Genomic DNA, 22,393 nt, shown 5'->3' with positions numbered 1-22,393 from the left:
TGTCAGTGATGATATAAAATTGCCCTTTATGTAGAACAGCTGCCAGTGTAAATATTATTATTTCTCATCTCTTTAATTACTTTTCTTACAGACATTGATGAGTGTGTGGAACAGCCAGAAATTTGTGCCCTGGGCACATGCAGCAACACTCCAGGCAGTTTCAAATGTCTGTGTCCAGAAGGCTTTGTACTGTCTTCCACAGGAAGGAGATGCCAAGGTAAGTTCATTCCTATTTTCTGGCATTTCAAAATTTGTTTGCTGTTTCATAGAAGCCTTTTTAGCAAGCTGTTTCTAATACAGCAAGAAGGCTCTGGACTCAAACAGTGTTTTTCATAGGGAAAACATGATAATTCTGTAGCTGGGGCCGGGTTCTGTCTTGCCCTAACATCTGTTTTTCATTATACAGAACACTGCAATAAAAGCGTTGAAGTTAATGTTAAATGCACCAGGTTAAGCAAAGAAATTATGTTGTCCTGAAATCCTTTCTTGCACCCCTGGAAGAAATGTTGGGGCTACCTGGACTCTTTGTAGACAGCAACAAGACACAGAGATGGAGCATGACTACAGGCAGGAGACTAAAGGCAGCATTTCTGGTTTTAAGCCTCTGCTTAAAACTTACCATGTTCACCATAACACTTGTTATATGCTGATCCTCTCTGCAAATGTGGGTGGAAAAAAAGACTGTTGGAAAAAATTTGCAAGCAGTTTTGTGTTGACAATAAGCACCCATCTGCTTAGGGAAATCTGAAGTGTCTTTTGGCTTCCAGATTACTGCATACACAGTTCAGAGCCCAAACAAGGGCACTAAAAGCTGAATATCTAGTAATTAAAAGCCACAGGTTAGTTTATTTTGTGTATAAAGAACAAGCGCAACAAACTGGGGAGAGAGTTACTTTAAAGGCTTTGGAAATGATGAAATAGATCCAGCATTAAATGTCCTATACACTGTGCACAGTGGGAACCACTGGTGAGTAAGACCTTTATAAGGACCTCTGTAGTTTTGCTTGGCAGAGAGCAGTTATGCTTGTTGACACCATAGTGAGTTCTTCACTTCACAGTGGGCTAAATGAAATTGTGGTTTTGGTAAAAATGAATCCAACCTGCAGTAAACATTCATCCAAGTCTTCAAACCACCATGCATTTTGGCACAGTTTCTTCACCCAACATCAAGAAAGCATGTTTTAGCTGTGTTTATGTTGCTTGTATAAATGTACTTTCTTCAATCTGAGGGTTTTCTTTTCTTCAGGTACAAAGAAAAAAAAAATCACAAAAACCCACCAAGAAACAAAATCCTAAAAAAGAATGCATCCCAGTCTTCTACTTTTTTAATGTAGGCCACTGTTCCACACAATGTCAGAGGAAAATGCACACTTGTGTATGAACTTCAAAAGGGCTTCTCTCCATGCCCTAAAGAGGACTGTTCTTTTTTCGAGTATCTCAGGCCAAACAAAGTGTTTTTTAGAACTTCCCATTACCTAGGACTTTGTTAAAACCTGGACATTGCCCAGCATTTATGCTGCAGCCGGAGCAGCTGCTCCATGTGGACCGTAACTGCCCTGCTGCTGTCCCGCTGCCAGCTCCCCCTGCCTCCTGGATGCTTGTGGTCCGTGGTCTTCGCTCTGTCCAGCATCCTGGTTACCCGGCTTCAGGGAATAAAATGTAGTGCCACAGGGAGAGTTGGCTTTGTTTGTGTGTACCTCCAGAAGAATGAGGAAAGAAAGGGCTGTTGAGAATTGCCTCTCATTTTAGCACTACACAATATTGTCATTGCAAGTTGATGAAAATCTCTTAACTTGAGTGATTCTAACTAGTAATAGAATACAAATTCATGCAGCAATATTCAGTTTTTTCAGAGAGGAGTGAGGATAAGAGGACAGTACAGCCCTTCCATTTCTGCTGGACCAAAGAGAAAAACCCTTGCTTTGCCATATCTGAAGAAGGAAACTGTCCCATAGCTTTTCTTTGCTGTGGTAGGGAGCTTCCCTCCTTATTCAAACCTTCCACAGTCAGAGACAATGAGACTCCCTATTAACAGAGCTAGATGGAAGTTGGGTGTTTTGGTGGGGGGTATCCTGTAATTTTGCAGTTTACACCACTAAGTGAAAATTGTGCCAAGGATACCCTAACTACTCATAACAAGTTTTTTTCTCTATGCAGATCTGAGAGTCAGCTACTGCTTTACCAAGTTTGAAGATGGGAAGTGTTCTGTGCCAAAGTCCCGAAACCATTCCAAACAAGAATGTTGCTGTGCCTTAAAGGGGCAGGGATGGGGAGATCCCTGTGAGCTCTGCCCAGAGGAAGCAGATGGTGGGTTATTGACTAGCTTACCGTACTGCCTCTCTGACCTGAAGGGAGATTGGGATTCTTATTAGAAAGAATTTTGAAAAATAATTTTCTGAAGATGTTTAACCCTAGTAATTGTCATAGGTCTCTGTAAAGTAGATACCATTGCAGTCTAAAATCCACATCCCTTGGGAAGTCAGATATCAAACATATTCCTTCTTTGCTTTTAGATTTCTTACAGTGTTTAGGTGCTGGGGTTTTGCTGTTTTGCTATGGAGGTATCACATACAGAAAGTGGAAAGCAGCAAAGTAGGTCCTTGATAGGCTCTGAGTAGCAATTACTGCAAGACAAGACGGAATTCTTCTAATAGTAAATAGGTATAGGAAGAGGTGCCATAAACATGAAATCTAATTAAAATAAAACAGTTAAACTAAATCTGCATCTGAATTTTGTTATTAAGATAATGTAAATTTGCAGGCTTACCAATGTGAATGACTTGCGAACATAACAAAATGCAGGCCTTGAGGAAGGAAAGCTTGCCTGGACCATTGCTAAAGAAACACTTTCCTCTGTTAGTATCCTTTTTAAGACTGAGTAACTTGACATCAAGCAACTCAACAGGCCTCTGTAGCATCGTCGTGCAATTTGCTGAACGGACTTTAATTCGTGCTGACAAATGCGGTTAACAGCATTACTGGTTTCAGCAATACACGATTGCAGTTCATTTCATTCATTAGTCATGTAGATGCTTTGCAGAAAATCCTCACAAAAGCCGAGGTTAGAAAAGAGAATTAGAAGTGCCAGTTGCAATATTCCTCCTAGGCCTATTGCCTGTGCATGTTTCATTCCATTGACATGGACCATGTGAACCAAAGTCAGTTGGAAAGCACCGCTTATGTTGCAGCATTTCCTTTACGTGTCAGCACATGTATTTTTCACAGTCCAAACTCTCCCGAAGGATATCAAGGCCCTTTTTCTCATCTTTTAAAAAAGAAATAGCTTTAAGATAGCCGAATCTGGATTAAATTATACCTTCTTCAGAAAATGCAGGAAATTTTATTGTTACAACAGAAAAAAATGCAGTCACTGCTACTGATACTCCTAAAATAGAAAAGATGCATTAATTTGTTTCTTAAGGAAGTTAAATACTGCTAATTATTCACGGGATTTTATACATAAGCCTACAGGCAATTGGATGAAATGTAAAGCAAACATACAGTTTTTGCATGAATGTAAAGTGATAAATTTATACATTTGCATGCTTTTTTTCTGAACCTGAACATGAGGAGGATGAACTGGAAGCAGTGGTTTTGTGTAGTTTGTGTGGAATGCTGATTGCCCAGATAGAATTTAACATATGGTTTGACTTTTATGGGTTTTTTTCAGAGGCGTTCAGACAGATTTGTCCATTTGGAATTGGCATCCTTGTTGGACCTGGTGATGCAAGGCTGGGTAAGTGCCTGAACCACATGATGCCACTTTTGCATCAGTGTTCCTTTTCCACCATTAAGCCATTCTCCATTTCAATTGAGAATAGCACCTCTGCAGGTTTCCCAAAGCCATGAATTGTACGAACTTCTAGCCTTTTCCCCAATTTTTCATACTGATGTCAAATTCCAGCTTGAATATCTCAAATATCAGAAATTAGACTTCTGTTAGAGCTAGGAAACTTACGTAGGATCTAGAGAATGGATCTAATGTCACGTAGCATGCTTGTCTTTTCTTCTACAATATGTGTAGCCTGTTTACAGTAAATGGTTTTAATCCTCCAGAAGTGCAAACCACAGTTTCCCAGATCACTTCAGTACATTCTGTTCTCTCCCAAGACAAACAGCACTTCAGTCTTATTGGCAAAAGTTTGCATTTAAGGAGCACTGGATGACTACTGCTTTTCATATCTGCTGCTCTCCCTGTAGCCCCAGTCAGAGAGGTTTATATCTGACATTTAGAATCAGTTTCTTTTCTGCATTCTGAAAGCTGACCTGCAAAACAAATTCTGTGCCCTAGTCCTGATATGTCAGAATTTAAATATTAGTATTTTTTGTGATCTAAGAATTATTTCTTGCCAGAACACTTGTTCTTTGAGAGAAGTCTAAAAGCACATGAAGCCAGTTGCACTTACTGTGTTGTTTGTATTTCTGGTTAAGATGTGGATGAGTGCCTTGATCCTGATAACTGTAAATTTGGGCAGTGTATCAACACAGATGGGTCTTTCCGCTGTGAGTGTCCGTATGGTTACATCCTACAAGGAGCAGAATGCGTGGGTAAGTATAGCTGTTCCAGCTTCCATTTTAAGGGTTCTCCTGAGTTGCTAAGCATGGCATTAAGGAGCAGTGGGGTTGTTTTAGTGTAACATTGTGGAGTCTTCATCCCTGCTAGGGCTTAAAACCTGCCAGGGCAGTATCTGAGCAATCTGCTCCAAGTTGGCCCTGCTCTGGCTGAGAGTTTGACCCAGATAACCTCTAGCAATCCCAAATGATTCTGGGAGTCTGTGGTTCTAATTCAGTACTTTAAGTGAGTTCTTGCATTTTCTGTTTTTCTGGTTGTACATCAACAACATAGATTTTTGATCATTTTGGTTGAGTATAAGCATGTATTCTTGCCTTGGTCTAACAATTTTCAGATACTGATGAATGTGCTGTTGGAAACCCATGTGGAAATGGAACTTGCCGGAATGTGATAGGAGGCTTTGAATGCACGTGTGTAGAAGGATTTGAGCCTGGGCCAATGATGACCTGTGAAGGTGAGACTCCCATGTGCTAAGGGCTGTTGTTGTAGTGGTGTTCCCTGATTTTGAAAATTGCTGAGGGGAGTAAAGCAGCTTTAAAAGTAAAATATGGACACTTGGAACAATACCTCTTTATCTGAAATGGGAAAATGCGCTCCTCCTTCCTGTATCCACCTTAAACTGTAGTATGTTCTTCTGACTGGAGCTGGGGTGACCAGACTTTCAGGTGGTATCTACTGAGGGACTGCCCAGAGAGGAGCATGTTGGGGTGAAGTCTCTTCAGAACAGTTCCCAGAAGTGCTGCTTACTGTGTGTGGTTTTTGCCTACCTCCTTGAGTGAAGGGACTCACTGTGGATGATGAAGATAGGAAATGGGCTGCTTGAGTGAGTTAGGGAAGAAACAGGGAACAAATGAGGAAATACAAATACAGTATTCAACAATTACCATGGTACCCCTACGTTGAATATTTTTCATGCTTTGGTGTCCCATTTCAAAAATTAAAATTTGAAAATGAACAAAGAGAAGTAAGGAAGATCAGAGGTATAGAAAGGACACTCAGAAAATAAATTGGAAATTTTCAGTGTGGAAAATGTGGTTGAAGAGATATATGATTTTATAAAGCCACAAGTGGTAAAAGGACCAAAAATAGAGGGACCATGTTAAACAAACCAAAGTAAACATAATTATATGCATGGTACTTATTTAAGTTGTGGAACCCTTTGCTGCAGAGTATTAGAGAGGCCACAAGTGTGAATTGACCCAGAAAGAGATTGTACAAATTGAGGTAGGAGTCCATCAGTGATGATTAAGCTTGATAGTTTGGTTGTGGCTTTTGGCTGTGGAAGTCCTTAAACTGAGAGGCTGTACTGGGGGAAGGATCTCTGCATACATGGTATGAGGTTTTTAATATTCATCTCCTCCTGTAACATCCAGGGTGAGGAGAATGTCCTAGGACGTTCTGACACTGTCCTCTGACTTGACACAGCTGTTCCTAAATTATCTGCTACAATCTATTTCTTTGCAAGCCCATGCAAAAGAATGCTTCTATTTTTGCATCAGATTGCATTATTTTTACAGACAGTTAGAGCTTCATTCACTTCCTTGTAGAATTTGGGTAAAAGCTCAAATTGCAGAGGAGGAGCTAGCAGAGTGCAAAAACATCACTGTATAGCAGTAATTACTCAAGTAGTCCAGGCCGTATGTAAATGCACTTCAAAATAATGTTTCTAGTTGTTTTATGGAATTCAGTTTATGAAGAAGCTGAATTTGTGCACGTAAAATTTAAATAACCAATCAAAACCCCCTGAACCTAGCTGTGGAAAAGATACAGTTTAACTGAGCAAGTATTTTGGCAGCTTGGATCTGGAAATTATTTCCATTGGCTGCTTGCTGTTGAACTTACTGAAACTTCAGGTAGCTGTGCAAACATCCTGGCGCGTCTGGTGCCTGCTTCTCTACAGAAATTCATGAAGAGTAGAAACAAGGGTCCCCAACTATTAAAATCTAGTCCTCAGTAAACTGAGATCTGTGGCATTGCCTGTACCTAAAACGTGTGCACTCAGTTCTGCTGAATTTTACACAAGTGTTTCCCTTCCCCCGTGGTCTTTGTCGCTCCAAATGCAGATGTCAATGAGTGCATTCAGAACCCTCTGCTCTGCGCCTTCCGCTGCGTGAACACTTTTGGATCCTACGAGTGCAAGTGCCCCGGGGGGTACGTGCTGCGGGAGGACCGGAGAATGTGCAGAGGTAAAGCTCCCACCAGACTCTCACAGTTAGGAGATAATGATTTCAGTTCCTGCAGGGGCAGGGCTCTGACTCACTGCGCTATTGGGCCAGAGTTTTAATCCCAGGAAGTAACTGAGTCAGAAGGAATTCGGGATGAAATTCTATGGTTTGCATTATGCACTTGATTGTACTAGGCCCGTCCTGCCAGTAAATTTATACATCTGCCTAAAGTGAGGTCATATCAGATGATGTGGTTTTGTCTTGCCCTAAAAATGAGCATTTGGGAGAAATCAATTTGCTCAAGGCTAGTATATTTTATGGTTGGTTTAGAACAATAAATGTATGTGTAGGGTTTGATTATGATTGAGATTCCAAAGTCAGAATTTAACTATTCTGAATTTCCAGGATCATGTCCCTATATAATAAAGTCTAAACCTTGTGTTTTAGATCAGAATGAGTGTGAAGAAGGAATTCACGACTGTGACTCAAAACAGATGGAATGCAAAAACCTAATTGGCACCTACATGTGTATCTGTGGGCCTGGTTATCAGCGCAGACCAGACGGGGAAGGCTGTATAGGTAGGTGACACTGAAGTGTTGAAGCTCTTGAAATACACAGTTCCTCAGCAGGGCTAAAAATATTGCATTTAATGAGGTGTTAAGAAACTCAGGGGTAGAATTGCACAACTGCTTGTGTAATGGATCTATTGGTGCTGCACACACTTGGTTTTGCTGTTCAAGTGTACACATCTGTGGGCAGTAAGTAGAAAATCTGGGTGTGGGTGTCTTTCCAATCAGTTTGTGCTGCTACTGCTGCTGAAGGCTCTGAGGGAAGAAGGTGACGATTTGGGTTGGTTGCTGTAGGGTGTTTATCTCCGCTAGCACGAATGAGAGTAGATCTGATGTTTTTTAAACCTTGGATGGCATTCAGAAGTGCAGCTGTAACTATGAAAAATTTTGAAAACCAGTGAGGAATGTACTGCAGATATAATATATGTAACAATTGTGAGCTAGATGGCCATCTTTGCTCTGAGAATTGAATAAAGGAAACTTAAAAATATAAGAAAAAGAAAAAAACTGAAGTTTAACCAGGCAGAATGCACAGCATAAGGACTCCATACCAACCTCTTACCTACATTAATCTAATAATGGACTTTATTTTTGTCATAAAATTTCAAAAATGCAGATGAGAATGAATGTCAGACCAAACCTGGGCTCTGTGAGAACGGCCGCTGTGTGAACACGGTGGGGAGTTACAGGTGTGAGTGCAATGAGGGATTCACAGTCAGCGACACCCAGGACGAGTGCCTTGGTAAGTCCCCGTGTACGCCTGAATGAGCTGTCACTTGCGTAGCAGCAATGAGGGCTGAAATTTAACTTAGAAATGTATGGTGAGAAAGCACACTCTTGAATTTACTTGCCTTTGGGAAGGGGCTTTCATATGTGGGTGTCCTCTTGCAAGTTCCTTTTTCCCATCCTCACCATGTCCCTGCCTCAGTCCAGCTGGGGTAACTTGTTGTGTAAGCTGACTGTTCCATGGTTTCAGTCAGCCAGGAACTGCTCTGACATTTCTTTGGTCCTGATTTTCAGCCAGTCATTTTTCTCTAGGTTTAAACAGAAACATACATTTTTATAAGTAAATTGTAACTTCTTGTCTTCTACCTTTTGCTAAATTTCTTGTCTTTGTTTCCCTTAGATGTCATTCTCTCGTTCTTACTGCTGGTAGTCTTTCACTCTCAGTTCTGCAGTCTCAGGGTGAAGTATGCCCTTTCTGCTACATTTCTGACTAAATTCCCAACATCTCACGACGCTCTGGAATTCACCATAAGAATTCTCTGTAATGCACAATTTGTCTTCCAGACAACAGGGAGGGCTACTGCTTCACTGAAGTCTTACAAAGTATGTGCCAAATCGGATCGAGCAACAGGAATGCTGTCACCAAGTCTGAATGCTGCTGTGACGGTGGCCGAGGCTGGGGACAGAACTGTGAGGTCTGTCCCTTCCCCGGCACCGTGGCCTTCAAGAAGCTTTGCCCTCATGGCCGAGGATACACATCCAGTGGAGCAGGTACTTTTCATTAAATGAACTCTTACACAAAGCCAAATTAAGTGATAAACTATAAACTCCCTTTTTGCATATTTGAACACTGTAATGTCCACCTAGTATTTCTCCTTAAATCTATGCAATATTTCTCTATTTTATGTAAGTATTTTATGTATGGTGTGGGTTCTGTGTCAGGTCACAAGAATCTATTGAAGCTGTACAAAATCAGTTTTGTTCCACTGAGAACTAACCCTCGTTTAATTGCAGATATTGATGAGTGCAAGGTTATTCATGACGTCTGCCGCAATGGGGAGTGCATCAATGAGAGGGGAACTTATCATTGTCTTTGCAATCTGGGCTATACTACAGATGTCACTGGCACTCTTTGCATTGGTAGGTTTTTCATTGAAGTCTTTGTATATAAAGTTTATTACTAAGAGTGGACTTGAAGAAGGAAATAGAAAGATTTTGAGAAATGAGAAAATAAAATGTCACTCGTTAATACTTTGGGAATTTGGATTTCCTTCTGATCTACCCTGAACATTTTGTAAAATATTATCACAAATCTTGATTACCAGCACTGAGGTATCTGGTTTTGCTTCTTGTAGATCTGAATGAATGCAATGAGTCTCCAAAACCTTGCAATTTCATCTGCAAAAACACAGAAGGGAGCTACCAGTGTTCATGTCCAAAAGGATACATCCTGCAAGAAGATGGGAGAAGCTGCAAAGGTAAGAATCAATACAAGAATTTAGTGCAGAAACTGTGTTTCGCTGGCAAAAATAATTGCAAGGGCATTTAAATGATGCAAATCTGCCTCCTTGATTCGTGTGAGTATTTCCACTAAAGACGGTGGAAGTGGCCTGCACAGGATGGAGCTGATATTTCAGTTAATTCCTTGTTAATTTGGATGAACAACAGATGGGCAGGAATTTTTGCAGGTGGATGGCAGCTGATCTTAAAAGATTTCATAATTAATAATATATATGATTGTTCTTGTTTTGGTAAGCCTGTTGGTTTAAACTGTATAATTCAATGATAAATGAATCCTATTGGATGCAAAGATGACCATGGTCTGCAGTGCATTGCACACCATCAACAGAATTTTTACTTACTGCTTTTGCAGCATGCTGGATAAGGCAAATCAGTGCAGGAGAGATTTTGGAATATTCATTAGAATTCCATGCATTTATGTGTCTTGGTAACTAAGATTTGACAAGTTAGAGCAGCAGTTCCAAATTTGGCATGGAGAACGACAGCGTACTTTGTTGTTAGCATTTCAATATTTTTTCTGGAGTAATAGTGTTCTTCAGTGCAAGGCCATTTTCCAGTCTGCCAGGTCTCATGAAGATGGTGACTTCCCATTTATTGGCTGAGCAGGCATTTATTATACCTCAGCAACTTTCAGACAGATGAGAGTGGTGTCTGCAATTCAGTGCGAGCATGGACACTGTGTTGCTCCAAACTCCCATTCATTAAATGTGGGGCTTCGTGTAAGAGGAACTGGAAACCAGCATGGAAAGTGAGATGTAAATTCTAAAGGGTTTGTTCGCTGTTATTTATTTGTAACCACTTCTTTCTGAGTCCAGGGAGCATAAGTGAAAATGTTTTCTTGGTTTTTTTTAGATCTTGATGAATGTGCAACAAAGCAGCACAACTGCCAGTTCCTTTGTGTCAACACTATTGGGGGATTCACTTGCAAATGTCCTCCTGGATTCACTCAGCACCATACAGCCTGCATTGGTAGGTGGTGTGGGAAGGTAGACACAGATTTGGGATTTATTATTGACCCTTTCTCCAGAAGCAAAGTAGCAAGGAGGAAAAATCATCTTCCTGAGGAACCAAGTGGAAATAGGCCAGATTCTGATCCTAATCTCACCAGAAATGCAAAGAGGCTCCTTCCTCCTGCCTTCCCTTGCTTTCATCATCTGTCTTTGAGTTTTTCACTTACAAGAACCAGCCAGTAAAAACACCACTTTGTAATTCTTGCCTTACCCTTTCTTAGGCATTGAGCAAAAGAATAGTTCTATTTCTCTTTTTGTAGCTCATTGAAATCATGTCAAGGCTTCTTGAAACAGCTATGAAATACACATTTCTGCAGTTGTTCTCTGGACACATACCCATTGGGTACATGGAAATGTGAAACTAAACTGCTTCCTCCTGCAAATCACACTTTCTGCTCTGCAAGCTGGGTCCTGTTTCTGTGTCATTTTGATGATCCCATGGTATTGGTGTGAATTTGGAGGTTTTTGGAGACCAAAACATTAAACTCCATATTCTTGGTGAAAAAATAGTTTCCATTCCTATTACTTTTATGTTTCCAAATTCAAAAGAGGGAATTTGAACTGTCCTGTAATGCAAAGGAGAACCTGGGAGGGCAATGGGGCACTTGTGTTACTGATGTGCCTTTACTTCCTGCCACAACCCTTCCATGATTAGCATCAGCTTTGAAGTGACAACTACAAACTAACACTGAGCTTTGGTTTCCCTCAGACAACAACGAGTGTGCTACTGAGATCAATATTTGTGGGGCAAAGGGCATTTGCCAGAATACACCAGGAAGTTTTGTTTGTGAGTGTCAGCGTGGCTTCTCACTTGATCAAACTGGGCAGAGCTGTGAAGGTGGGTACAACACAGTGCATTTAACTTGGCCTTCTCTTTCTTCCTTAATCTTCTTTCAGCCATACTGTCACCCAAGGAAGGACCTATGGAGTAAGCACCAAAATCTACAGGAGTAAGCATGTGTAGGTTGAAGCAAGGCGGGGGCTACAGAAATTTAGCAACAAGGCAGTATTCCTCTCCATGGGCCAGAAAAAATGGATGTATTATGTGATTCTAAAGAGCCGGACAGATATTTTCTGAGGAGATGTAGCCTGGAATCTTTTAGTTTAAATATCCTAAGTTCAGTGAACCTCTTTTGAGTCCTGCATGGATTTCTGAGGAAGTCAAGGACAGGAAGTTTTGCATCTCCAAGGCGACCTACCAAAGAGAGAGTTCAAGGGCTGTAGACTTATTCCTCTGGATCCTTAGAGCTTTCTCCTGGGACAGAGTTTGGGTTGTTTTGAAAAGAGGTATCCTGGGATTTTGGGGTTGGATGTCTGGGTAAAAGCAAAGGTCTGTCTGCTGTGGAGCTGGGACTTTTAGGAGGGCATTAGGGATCCCTTATACAAATGGCTTTCTGCTGTCTGCTGCATAGCAGAATGCAAAAACTGAAAATTTTTGCTGAATGTGAGAGCTTTACATGGTTTTCAGCCCTATATTACTTGCTGTGAAGCCACAAATCCAAATCTCAAAGCGGTCAGGTTTTTGGAAGATCCTGAAATATACCTATATATATGATAAACAAATATATATGATGATTTGTAACGTGTTTTCCAAATACAGCATAATTTAAGCTTCTCTCCAAAAACTTAATGTTTGTTTCACCCTTTTAGATGTTGATGAATGTGATGGCAACCACCGGTGTCAGCATGGCTGCCAAAATATAATCGGGGGATACAGGTGCAGCTGCCCACAAGGATATCTCCAGCATTACCAGTGGAACCAATGTGTTGGCAAGTCACTTTTGTAAATTCATACTTTAAAATGCATGTTACTTTTGTTAGCAGCAAGAAGTGAAGGGCAATGGTGCACTTTGCCATGCTTTCTTTTTCTGATTATGGTTTGCAAAGTTCAGCAGAGTTTCATTACATGTGTTGTCTCCTGTGAATGCAGAGTGGATATGAAGCCCACAGTAGCCCATGTCCTGGTTCAAGAAGTGTTTAATGACAAAACTCTCCTTGAGGGTGCTAGAGATTGTATTGACTTTGAGGAAATTCATGTTACTTATGTATTTTGTGATCTGAACAAAGGAAATCTTACTCAGCTCTGCAATGGTCTCTGCTTGGACAAAGGTCCTATTTGAGCAAACCTGCTGCTGTCTGTGTAAAGGTGCTTGTGCAGTCTGAGGGTCCCAAAAGTTTTTTTTTTTCCTTCATATTTTTTTTCTTCTGACACTCACCCAAAATTTGGGAACTAATCTCACTAGTGTCCCCTTTCTTGCTGCTGTGGAGCATGGTGAAGTGAGCATATCTGCTCTTGGTGCAGTAACTTCCAGTGGCCCAAACAAGCGTTTGTGATGTTGGTATAGTTGATGTGAAGTGTGATAAACACTGAGACATCACTCTGAGTTAATGGCAACCCTTACAGGCTCTGGGAACACAGAATTCAGCTCCAGGTTTTAATACCTGGTGGTCTCCACATGTTCACATTGTACTGTATGTAACTGTATATTCTTAATATATTTATGTGGATCTCCTGGGTGTACCACAGGGGAAGAATCCGTGTACTAGCTTTTTCCGTGACAATTCCTTCATATTCCTTGGCAGTCCCGACTCTGCAAACAGTTTGTGTCTTTTTTAGCCTATTTAATGAATCGTTCAGGGATTTTTTTTTGTTGCTGCAACACATTTAGATAATCACTGAAGAATGCTTTGGTTCCTCCCATGTCTTGTGCTGTCTGTGACTGCATCCCCTGGCCAGGCACTTCCACAGTACACCACATCGTGAATCAGGCTGCAAGAAGCAGAGACATTGCTTTTAAACAAAGAACAAAGAGCCACATTGTTTGGAAAAAGACAATAATGCTCTGACTTACTACTTATTCTCCTATAACCTGGATGTTGAGGTCAGAGATGCTGCCCTGGACTTCCCAAATGGAGTTTCTTATGTGTGCACACACCCACAATGTACATATGCATTTATCACAGAAAATAGGGAACAATAATATTCAGAACTTTTAAAAGCAATTTGCCACATCAGACATCAAAAATCAGACCAGGTTCATTTCAAAAAGTGGCCATTTTCAGTAAATAAGCCAGAACTGACCTCAAACTCCTACAGTGCCACCCTTAGGAAGTTTGGAAAAGGACTGGTTCAGGATATAGTAGTCTTTTATATCTACAGCTGCTTTTATTTTTACTATACTACTTCCCATATCTTACCTATGTCTAATATTTAAATGTAAGTGTGTAGGGAGGAATTTTCGCTGCCTGGAAAAAGTGTCAGAGCTTGATTCCTTACTCCTTCTCCTTTAAAGTTGAATAGCACTATGAACAAGGGATTACTGGACCAGATTGTTGGCTGTAAAAAGTTTAATTCTTCTCAGTTATTTCTGGAAAAAAAGTTATTTCTCTGTTTTGCTGCTCTCCAGAGCATGAGCTGACATAGCATGAAACACCCTCTGTAGAGTAGCCCCAGTGTTGCTGTTGTGTGGTTGTAGTCATCTCCCAGGGACCACTCCCCCAGCCAGAGGGAAGGACAAGCCCAGTTGTCTGTGTCCATCTGAGGTGACAGCGCACACAGCCAGACATGATCTGTACAAGGGATAGGCTGGACTGTACCTGGGTAAAAGTTAACATGGTATATTCTGCTTCTTTTCCAGATGAAAACGAATGTCTCAGTGCACACATTTGTGGAGGAGCATCCTGCCACAATACTTTGGGAAGCTATAAATGTATGTGCCCTACTGGATTTCAGTATGAGCAGTTTAGTGGAGGTTGCCAAGATATCAATGAATGCGGTTCTGCACAAGCCCCATGCAGTTACGGTTGTTCAAACACTGAAGGTGGCTACGTCTGTGGATGTCCACCTGGTTACTTCAGAATAGGACAAGGGTAAGGGATTCTCATTTTAAACTAACAGATACCAAGGGAACATAGTCCACTCCTTTCTTTGCAGCGTGGAGTAGCAGAACCAGGGGATTGTCAGCAATTAAAGAGGGATAGGGTTGGGATGGTGCTCAAGAGTTGGATGCACCTACTGATTTTGGAGATTTGGGGGGTCGGGGAATGTAACCATGGAAAGGGAGGGGTTTATTGCTTGAAACTGAAAGTTGGCCAGGGCTACCAGGCCCAATCCTCTACTTTGAGCTACTGCTTTCACCTCTCCTGCACACCCCAGCAGCCTGCCAAGTCCTCTGAGTGTGGCACTTGGGAGCTCACACTCCTTTCTGTAATTCACTTGTCTCCTTAAAGAAGAGCAAAACAAACATTCATAATAACACCCCCTGCCAGCTGCAAAAAGAAATCACATTATACAAGTGGTTTCACCTGCTGGTTGGAATAACAACTCTGCATGCTCTTAGGTTCTTGTATGTTCCATATTATTCCATGTTTTGAATTATTATTTTTAAAATAAATGTCTACTTTATCAATAAAACCAACTTTTCCTTGCCCCAGTGGGCATGTTAGGGCTGTACATCATATAGGACCAAGAAACCCAAATGGAAAGCAGAAAGATTGTGGTTTAAATTTTGTAAGTGACTAAAAGCTTTGGGATGCATTATGAAAGACCTTACTTTTCAGATTTTTCAGCAGTTGTTGAAAATTGGTCTCTTTAAATGTGTTCCAGGCTGGATAACAGAAATTGCTAACAACAACTCAGAGCTTAAGCCTGTGTTTTTAAGACTGTTAAATATTGGCGGGTCTCTCTTGGGCAAAAAACCATGAAGGCAGATTCTTGAAATAAAGACTGGCCTCATTGTGATTCAGTGAGAATTTTGTCTGTTGACTTTAGCAGAAATTTTTCCTAGGAAATGAATGCAACATAATTGCTTAATTATTTGTACTTACAGTCCCCCAAATGCAGCTTTTGATAAGATCTATGTCTCGCTGGAGTTAATTTTGAATTTCTTCCTTCCTCAGACACTGTGTTTCTGGAGTGGGGCTAGGCAGAGGTCAAGGACAAGAGCTTTCACTCAGTGGAGAAGTAGATGACAACTCCCTCTCTCCAGAAGCTTGTTATGAATGTAAAATCAATGGCTATCCCAAGAGAGGAAGGAAGCGCAGGAGCACTAATGAAACTGCAAATGAAGCAGAGGTAATTGACCCTTTCTGGGGAGGAAAGAGTTTGTGACTGTCTTGTGAAAGCTGGACTCAGAAGGATGTGTCCCAAGAGAATCCCTCAGGAAATATCTACACCCTAAAGTAGACCAAAGCTAGGTTTGGATGTCAGGCAGTGTTTTTGCCTCAGAAGTGATGTAGAACTTCCCTTGCTTTTCAAATGAAAATGTTACAGCTGGTGCTGCTGTCTGAAATGTTACCAGCCAGTCAGAGGTGAAGGGTGAGGCTGCTTTTCCAGCACTCTGCTGCACCTGCAGGCTGCCCTGGCTCCATGCTTAACCCAAGAGAATCCTGCAGAGCAGAAAATCCCCATTGAAATGCAGTTGCTCCCTCACAGACCCTGCTCTCCTTCACAGTTGTTCTCTCAGCCTGTGGCTCCCTTGGCGGACAGGAGGAGTGTGCCTTGTTTGCTCTCTTTGCAGGAGGCTGCTCACAGGCTCCCAGCATGGAGGGGCTTCATCTGTCAGGCAGTAAGGCCCGTGCACAGAAATTTCCAGCACTTGTCTTGGGCTCCTCTTACCCACACAGGGGTGGTAACAAAATCTGTACTTGATCCTGAGGAGTCCTAGGCCCATAAGAGTGAATTTGATAGACGATGTTACAGAACTTCGTTTTTAAAATTGTCTAATTAGCAATGAAGGACCTGGGCAGGAAACACATACACGTGTTGAAACGCTCTCTGACAAAGCCAACTGATATCCTTTGTTCTTGTGCAGGATCAGCAAGAGCTGGAGCCGCCAATCAGCCTTGCCAGCTGGGATATTGAGAAAGCAGCAATCTTCTCCATCAACATCTCGGATCTCAGCAACAAAGATCGAATCCTGGAACTGCTCCCTGCCCTCACAACACTGACAAACCATAACCGATATTTAATTGACTCCGGAAATGAAGATGGTTTCTTTAGAATCAATAAGAAGGACGGGATAAGTTACCTTCATTTCACAAAGAAGAAGCCAGTGCCTGGAAATTATTCATTACAAATCAGTAGTATTCCACTCTATAAAAAGAAGGAACTTAACCAGCTTGAAGCGAAACATGACAAAGACTACCTCAGTGGTGAGCTGGGAGATAACCTGAAAATGAAAATTCAGATATTGCTTCATTAATTCATCAACCAAAGACCAAATAATTAAACCAAAGATAGATAGGTAGGACTGAATATTTCTCCCAATCAGATTCTCCATATCATAGGTACAATCTTACATGAGTACATTTGTATGAACGAGCACTATCATATCATTACATAAACAAGGTACAGGATGAATACATGAGCTCAAAACTACCACTTTCTCAGGCTTTTATGTGTAGCTGAGCTACCTGATATGCTGAATCTTGAAAACTGGGACTTTTATCATTGGAAGTTGGCCACTGATGCTGAGACACGTCATCATTTCAGCAGAGGTACAAGAATGTGCTTTCAACTGATGGACAGCTCTATTTTTGTAATTCTTAAACTTCGCTTCTCCAACTACAACTTACTAGGTCAGCCATTTATGATATCCATTTGGTGCTAGTAAATTTTCAACCTAGATTTATAAATGCACTGTAATATTTACACAACTTAGAAGCCAAAATTGCCATTATTCAGTCTAAATACTTCAATCAACCAAAGTTAGCTCAGTAGTTTATCTCAGTTATGCCTATAATACATTACATGTAAATTAAGTGTGTGTATACTGTAATCATGCTATTTTTATCAATGAAGCATTTGTAAACTAGATTAATAATACCCTTAATGTGAGGGTTTGTAATGGTGCTTATAAGACCAACTACTTTTTAACTGTATACACAAACCTGATGATAAAGTTTCTGTGACTTGCCAAAATGCACTGAGGTCAGTAGGGACCATTAAACATTCTCAAAAGTCAGATGACAATCAGTGCCATCCTACACCATGACATATTGTAACATGTCAAGAGTACCCATAGTCATTCATATCAACAAGGGTTCAATGTCATAAATGTCACAATAAAACAGTTTGGTTTTTTTTAGTTTATTCTGTGGCCTTGTGTTCTTGCTAAAAGTGTGATAAACTTCATTCTTACACTTCAGGCGTTGTCAGTAGGGTTGTCTTTGTGTCTGTGTGTATGTCCAGGTGATTCCTCCTTGAAGGACCTGCTGCTGTTCATTCTTCATGCAAGGACAGAACAGAAGAAGTACAGAAACCTTCACAAATCCAAACAGCAGTGGACTTCTCTCAAGTAACTGTGTGGTTGCAGAAAGGAAATGAAAACATTTCCAATGACATGACCTGAATAGTCCTGTCAATAAGTAATCTGATAGCCAAAACATGCAGAAGTGGACGTTAAATTGTTATACAGAAAACACAGTTAAGCGTAAAGTCTTGTTTGCTAAAACTGCCTTAAGGTACTCCTTTCTTTTACCTCCATTCCGCAGTTACTGTCACATAACCCAAGACTGATAACAGAGGAATAATCCAATACCAGAAACCATCACAAGTCGTAGATGGATTTTAATATCAAGTGAATTATTCAGTGATGTGGGTGTTCTTGTATATGCAAATGCCATGGTGTATCTTTTAGCAGCAGCAGAACATTGTACTGAGGTGTGATGCTATAAAATCTGGAAGAAAGAAGCGCTAAACTGCTGCTGGGACAGCGCTGTAAATGATAGAGGGAACATATATTGAGCTATAATAGCTTTGGAAGGGAAATGTACTCCTATAATTCACCCCAAATTGTATTATTGCTCTCTGTGATTTCTTCTGCATAACAAATATAACTATATAAAAAAGAAGCTTGTGCACAGGATTACTTTGATATTTTTAATAGACCATGTCTGGATTTTATTTATTAGTGTGCCAAAATGTTGAACAGTGTATTTTTTCCACATGTTGCATAACTATGGCAAGATATAATCAGAACTTTACAGTTGTAAATGGCATTCTTATATCAGCATGTTGGGAATGATTTTTAGTGCCAGTGTGCATGATTGTATAGTTTATAGGTAAGTGCACAATTTAAGTATTTTTTCTCAGCCCCTAAACAGTGAGAGAAACTGAGAAAGGTGATTTCAGAAAGACCTGACAGGAGTCTATCCAGTAGATTTGGTTTACATTTAAGCTCTGTGTAACACCTTATGATGCCAAAGGTTATTTGACTGTGTTCCAGCAGCCCCAGTGTTGCCCACACAGTTCTGCAAATTGCCTTTTTTATGCTTGAGAAACAAGAAATTTTGACAGTAGCTCTTTTAGTCATTTTAAAATGGAAAACCCAGTCTTGCTGTCCCAATCTGCGCATAAAAATCCTCTTTTTGTACATTATTCATCTATCTCTTTGCAGCAGTGCCTTTTAACCAATATACAATTTTTGCATCTTGGTTTTAGTTTCTGTATGTGTATGATCATTTCCATTAGTTTGAATTTCTGCAGCTTCCTTGGGGTCTCAGTGAAGCACAAAGGTTGCACAATAACCTAGCATGAAACCTGCAATTTAAAAGTGGCTTTTAACTTCCAGTGTGATTTTGAAGTAATCTGCTGTATTTCATTTGATAGTGGGACCCCAGAATGACTCTAAGCACTAGACAGACTGAAGTAGAGATCTTTCTAAATGTGTATCCTTTTGCAATTAAAGGATATTTTTCAAATTCAAGGAAATAGCAAAATGCTTAATTATTTGAAATAAGTGTGGCTTCCCTGCGCTGCGATTGTGCATATGACTGCATAGATGATTGCATGGATAATAAATCTAATTTTTGGTTAACAGAGTTTAACAAAGATGGCTTGTTACTGTACACAGCAAATCATTCTCTTATTGTGTGTTGTAACAGTATCTTGTAAACTTGACAGCCCACGTGTATTTTGGCAGAACACCACTGTTTCCACAGTCTCTCTTTTAAGCTGGCTTTCAAAGAACCCCAAGTATTTGCTTTCTTATGGCAGGTCTTGAAGGGTCATACTCAGGTTTTCTCTAAGATAAATATTCTATGCTGTGATTCAAGTCCAGCTTTGTGCTTTGGAAGAGCTAATCAGGTCAAGACTCCTCAGCACAGACAGGCCTGAGCTGTTTGGAGAGCAAGACGCCACGGTTTGTGTCCAGCAGCTGCCTGTCCCTTCCTGGGCCCAGGCTTGGCACTGCCAGTCTCTGCCAGCAGCACCACGACAGGTAAGTGCATCACAAGGCACCAAACCTGCTGCTCTAGGCCAGGCTGGGGGTGGTGGCACTGGCATTGCAAAAGCTTTCTCACCACTTTCAAAAGTTGATGTTGGCTGTGAAGGAATGGCCATGTGAACCATTAAAGCCTCACAGTACTCTTGTGGATCTGACGGTCTCTGCCCAGATTAGCAGGGTTAACAGCTTCTGTTGTGCTGCTTCTTTCTGAGCGGGCACCAGATGAAGAGGAGAGAGCTGCTCTTACTTCACTGTGATGAGAAAAAAATCTTATCTTTGCAGTTACAGAAGGGAAGCCAGAGTTCAGCATTGAATGAGGCTGGAGCTGCAGGAGCTGAGCACCCATCTCAGTGCCCCCCAGCTGCCTTTTGCCAGGTAGGACAGGAGCTAATGGGACGCACCAGCTTCAAAAAAACTGGGATATCTGAGCCCAGGATCTTGGCTACTTCACTCTCTCCCAAGAGCAAATCTTGCAGCTTTTCTGCTTGCAGGAGTGGCCAGAAGCTAAGGCCAAGATGTGATGTACACCAGATTAATCCAGTAAATCTGTGCTGGCAATGTCCTACCAGAGTATTTGCCCAGAGTAAGCCCTCATGTTATCACAATCTTGGCACAATAGCAGTTGGCTAAACCCCTTGTGTTCAGAAAATCCCACAGCTTCTAGTTGTTGCCTGTGGCCTGAGTGTGTTGGATGCCTGCAGAGACCTGTGCAGCCCCTGTGTGAGCTCCTGTGGTTACACAGAGGTGCATGGAGGGCTCTGTGTGCAAACCCCATCAGCACCACAGGTCTGGGATGTCACATTAACCTCCAGGATTGTCCTGCTTCAGGATGCCATAAAAACTTCAAGCAGAGCAAGCAGACAGGTGTGATTTGGGGCAAAATATGCCATCAATTGCACCAATGAAAATGTGGATGATTGTGGAGCAGGAACAGGAGGAAAAGCAATAGGGAGAGGGCGGAATGCTGCAGTAATTCAGTGGCCCAAAGCATCCCAATGCATGTTTTCCTTCATTAACATCTGCTGGTCCTGCACGAGCCCTGGTGCTTTGTGCCTCTGAATTGTCCCTTGCAGGTCCCCAGGCGGGTGCTGCAGGGGTCAGCAGCTGTCCCCGCAGAGGGAATGTGCCCAGGCTGTTCTCAGAGCAGGCAGAGGCACTGCTGGTGCCAGGCTGGTTCTGTTTGCAGCCCCATTCAGTGAGCACTTCACCAAGGCTGGTGCTGCTCCTGGAGACTGAAGTCTGATCCCTCTGGAGCAGGCTGTGTGTTCTGCTTTGCCTGAAGATGAGACCCTCTTTCTGAGCAGCAAAAACATTGAAGATGTCGATGACTTCAGCTCTGATAAATTCCAACAATGTGCTTCTGTTGTCCTTAAAACTTGCCAAGTATTTCACACCCTCATACCAAATGCTTTTGAGGAATATCACGCCCCAGCCAATTTCTCAGTTATGAGCTTCCCATTGAGGTCAGGAGAGGAACCTTGGGGCCAGAGAGGTCAACAAAGTGTTTGCTTTTGTATTTTGGGCTCTCTTTATTATTTTTATTGTGCTGTGTGATGGGAAGTGTGTGTGGAGGCCCAGGCTGCCTGACCAGTGGGAGTGTGCTGGCAAAGCTGGGCTGCAGCCCCGTGCTGGTGCCAGCCAGTCCAGCGTGTGCCATTGCTGCTTGCTCGTGTGCAGCCGAGTCCTCAGCCTGCTTAGACGCGTGCCCTTATGTGCACATAGAATGTCAGTGGTTTTGTCTGAAGAGTCTAGACAGATGCTGTGTCTCAGTACTTCCAGGCCAAAGTCATGCTGTGGTTAAGTCCTTGTTAAGTGCCCAGGGAGGGCTTTTCCCCCTTCTTGGGGTCTTTCCTTTCCATGTGGCAGCAGTGCTGGCCCAGCCTCTCCCTGGCCTGGCTCTCACATCTGCAGGTTTGTTTGTTTATGAGCTTCGCTATGGCTCCCAGGGCTGCAGGATGTTCCTCACTACACCCTTGTGAGGTTGGGATGTGTTTGTCATCCTTGTTTTACAGGACAGGAACTGAGAACCAGATGTTTTGGTTTGGGAGAGCTCACAGGCAATGATCATTCTGCCCGGAGCAACTCCAAAGTACTGAGGTGTCCCCTGGAGAGGACGAGAAGCCACAGGGCCTCATCAGCCATGACATCCCCAGCTGGCATAAAGCCATGGGAACTGCCCCTCTACACTAAAATGCATCTCAGGTGGAGCCTGCTGGAGCCCTGGCCACTCCCCACACTCTTCAGAAGGCCAGGAGCATGACCCTGTGCCCTGTCACAGAGCCCTTGGAGAGTCTCTTCCCATAGGTACCCCACCCAGGATGCTGCCACTGCAGGTGCAGCCGCACCAGTTTAAAAAAACAAAAAAACGAAAAAAAAGTGTCAGTTCTTGGTAATTTACTGCAAGACAGATTTGGGGTAAGTATACAGGCCAGCAGGCTGCATGGAGATAGTCAAAAGTGACACTGCTGGTGAGCAGGACCTGGGCTCTGCCAGCCTGCCTGGCTTATCTCTTAGGCTGCTGGATGACCCAACCCAGAAAACAGGGCTACTGCTTAGTTTTCTTTGGAAGTTGATTGTTTATCCCTGTCATTTCTGTGTGAG

The 22,393-nt window shown here is 42.0% G+C and overlaps 1 protein-coding gene across 2 annotated transcripts in view; it reads left to right on the top strand.

Moving 5' to 3' along the window:
- Nucleotides 1-17,658, top strand: part of FBN1 (fibrillin 1) — a 142,308-nt gene extending 124,650 nt beyond the window's left edge. Inside the window, exons 50-66 of one of the 2 annotated variants that reach the window (XM_066196683.1) lie at nucleotides 92-217; nucleotides 2,158-2,307; nucleotides 3,671-3,736; nucleotides 4,432-4,548; nucleotides 4,908-5,027; nucleotides 6,637-6,759; nucleotides 7,186-7,317; nucleotides 7,925-8,050; nucleotides 8,599-8,805; nucleotides 9,049-9,174; nucleotides 9,390-9,512; nucleotides 10,408-10,524; nucleotides 11,275-11,403; nucleotides 12,216-12,335; nucleotides 14,204-14,435; nucleotides 15,465-15,639; nucleotides 16,379-17,658. In XM_066196683.1, coding sequence (XP_066052780.1) covers nucleotides 92-217; nucleotides 2,158-2,307; nucleotides 3,671-3,736; nucleotides 4,432-4,548; nucleotides 4,908-5,027; nucleotides 6,637-6,759; nucleotides 7,186-7,317; nucleotides 7,925-8,050; nucleotides 8,599-8,805; nucleotides 9,049-9,174; nucleotides 9,390-9,512; nucleotides 10,408-10,524; nucleotides 11,275-11,403; nucleotides 12,216-12,335; nucleotides 14,204-14,435; nucleotides 15,465-15,639; nucleotides 16,379-16,768 — 2,579 coding nt within the window. In that variant the 3' untranslated portion in view covers nucleotides 16,769-17,658. Of the gene's footprint in view, nucleotides 1-91; nucleotides 218-2,157; nucleotides 2,308-3,670; nucleotides 3,737-4,431; nucleotides 4,549-4,907; nucleotides 5,028-6,636; nucleotides 6,760-7,185; nucleotides 7,318-7,924; nucleotides 8,051-8,434; nucleotides 8,499-8,598; nucleotides 8,806-9,048; nucleotides 9,175-9,389; nucleotides 9,513-10,407; nucleotides 10,525-11,274; nucleotides 11,404-12,215; nucleotides 12,336-14,203; nucleotides 14,436-15,464; nucleotides 15,640-16,378 lie in introns of those variants that run through there. The other variant, XM_066196684.1, reaches the window with a different exon arrangement.
- The last annotated feature ends 4,735 nt before the right edge of the window (nucleotides 17,659-22,393 follow it).

This window comes from Chamaea fasciata, unplaced genomic scaffold, assembly GCF_029207755.1.
Source record: "Chamaea fasciata isolate MVZ Bird 193981 ecotype frontalis unplaced genomic scaffold, bChaFas1.0.hap1 SCAF_14, whole genome shotgun sequence".
Classification (NCBI taxonomy): Eukaryota; Metazoa; Chordata; class Aves; order Passeriformes; family Sylviidae; genus Chamaea; species Chamaea fasciata.
The sequence above is the reverse complement of the archived record's forward strand: the minus strand, read 5'-3'. Positions and strand labels throughout refer to the sequence as shown.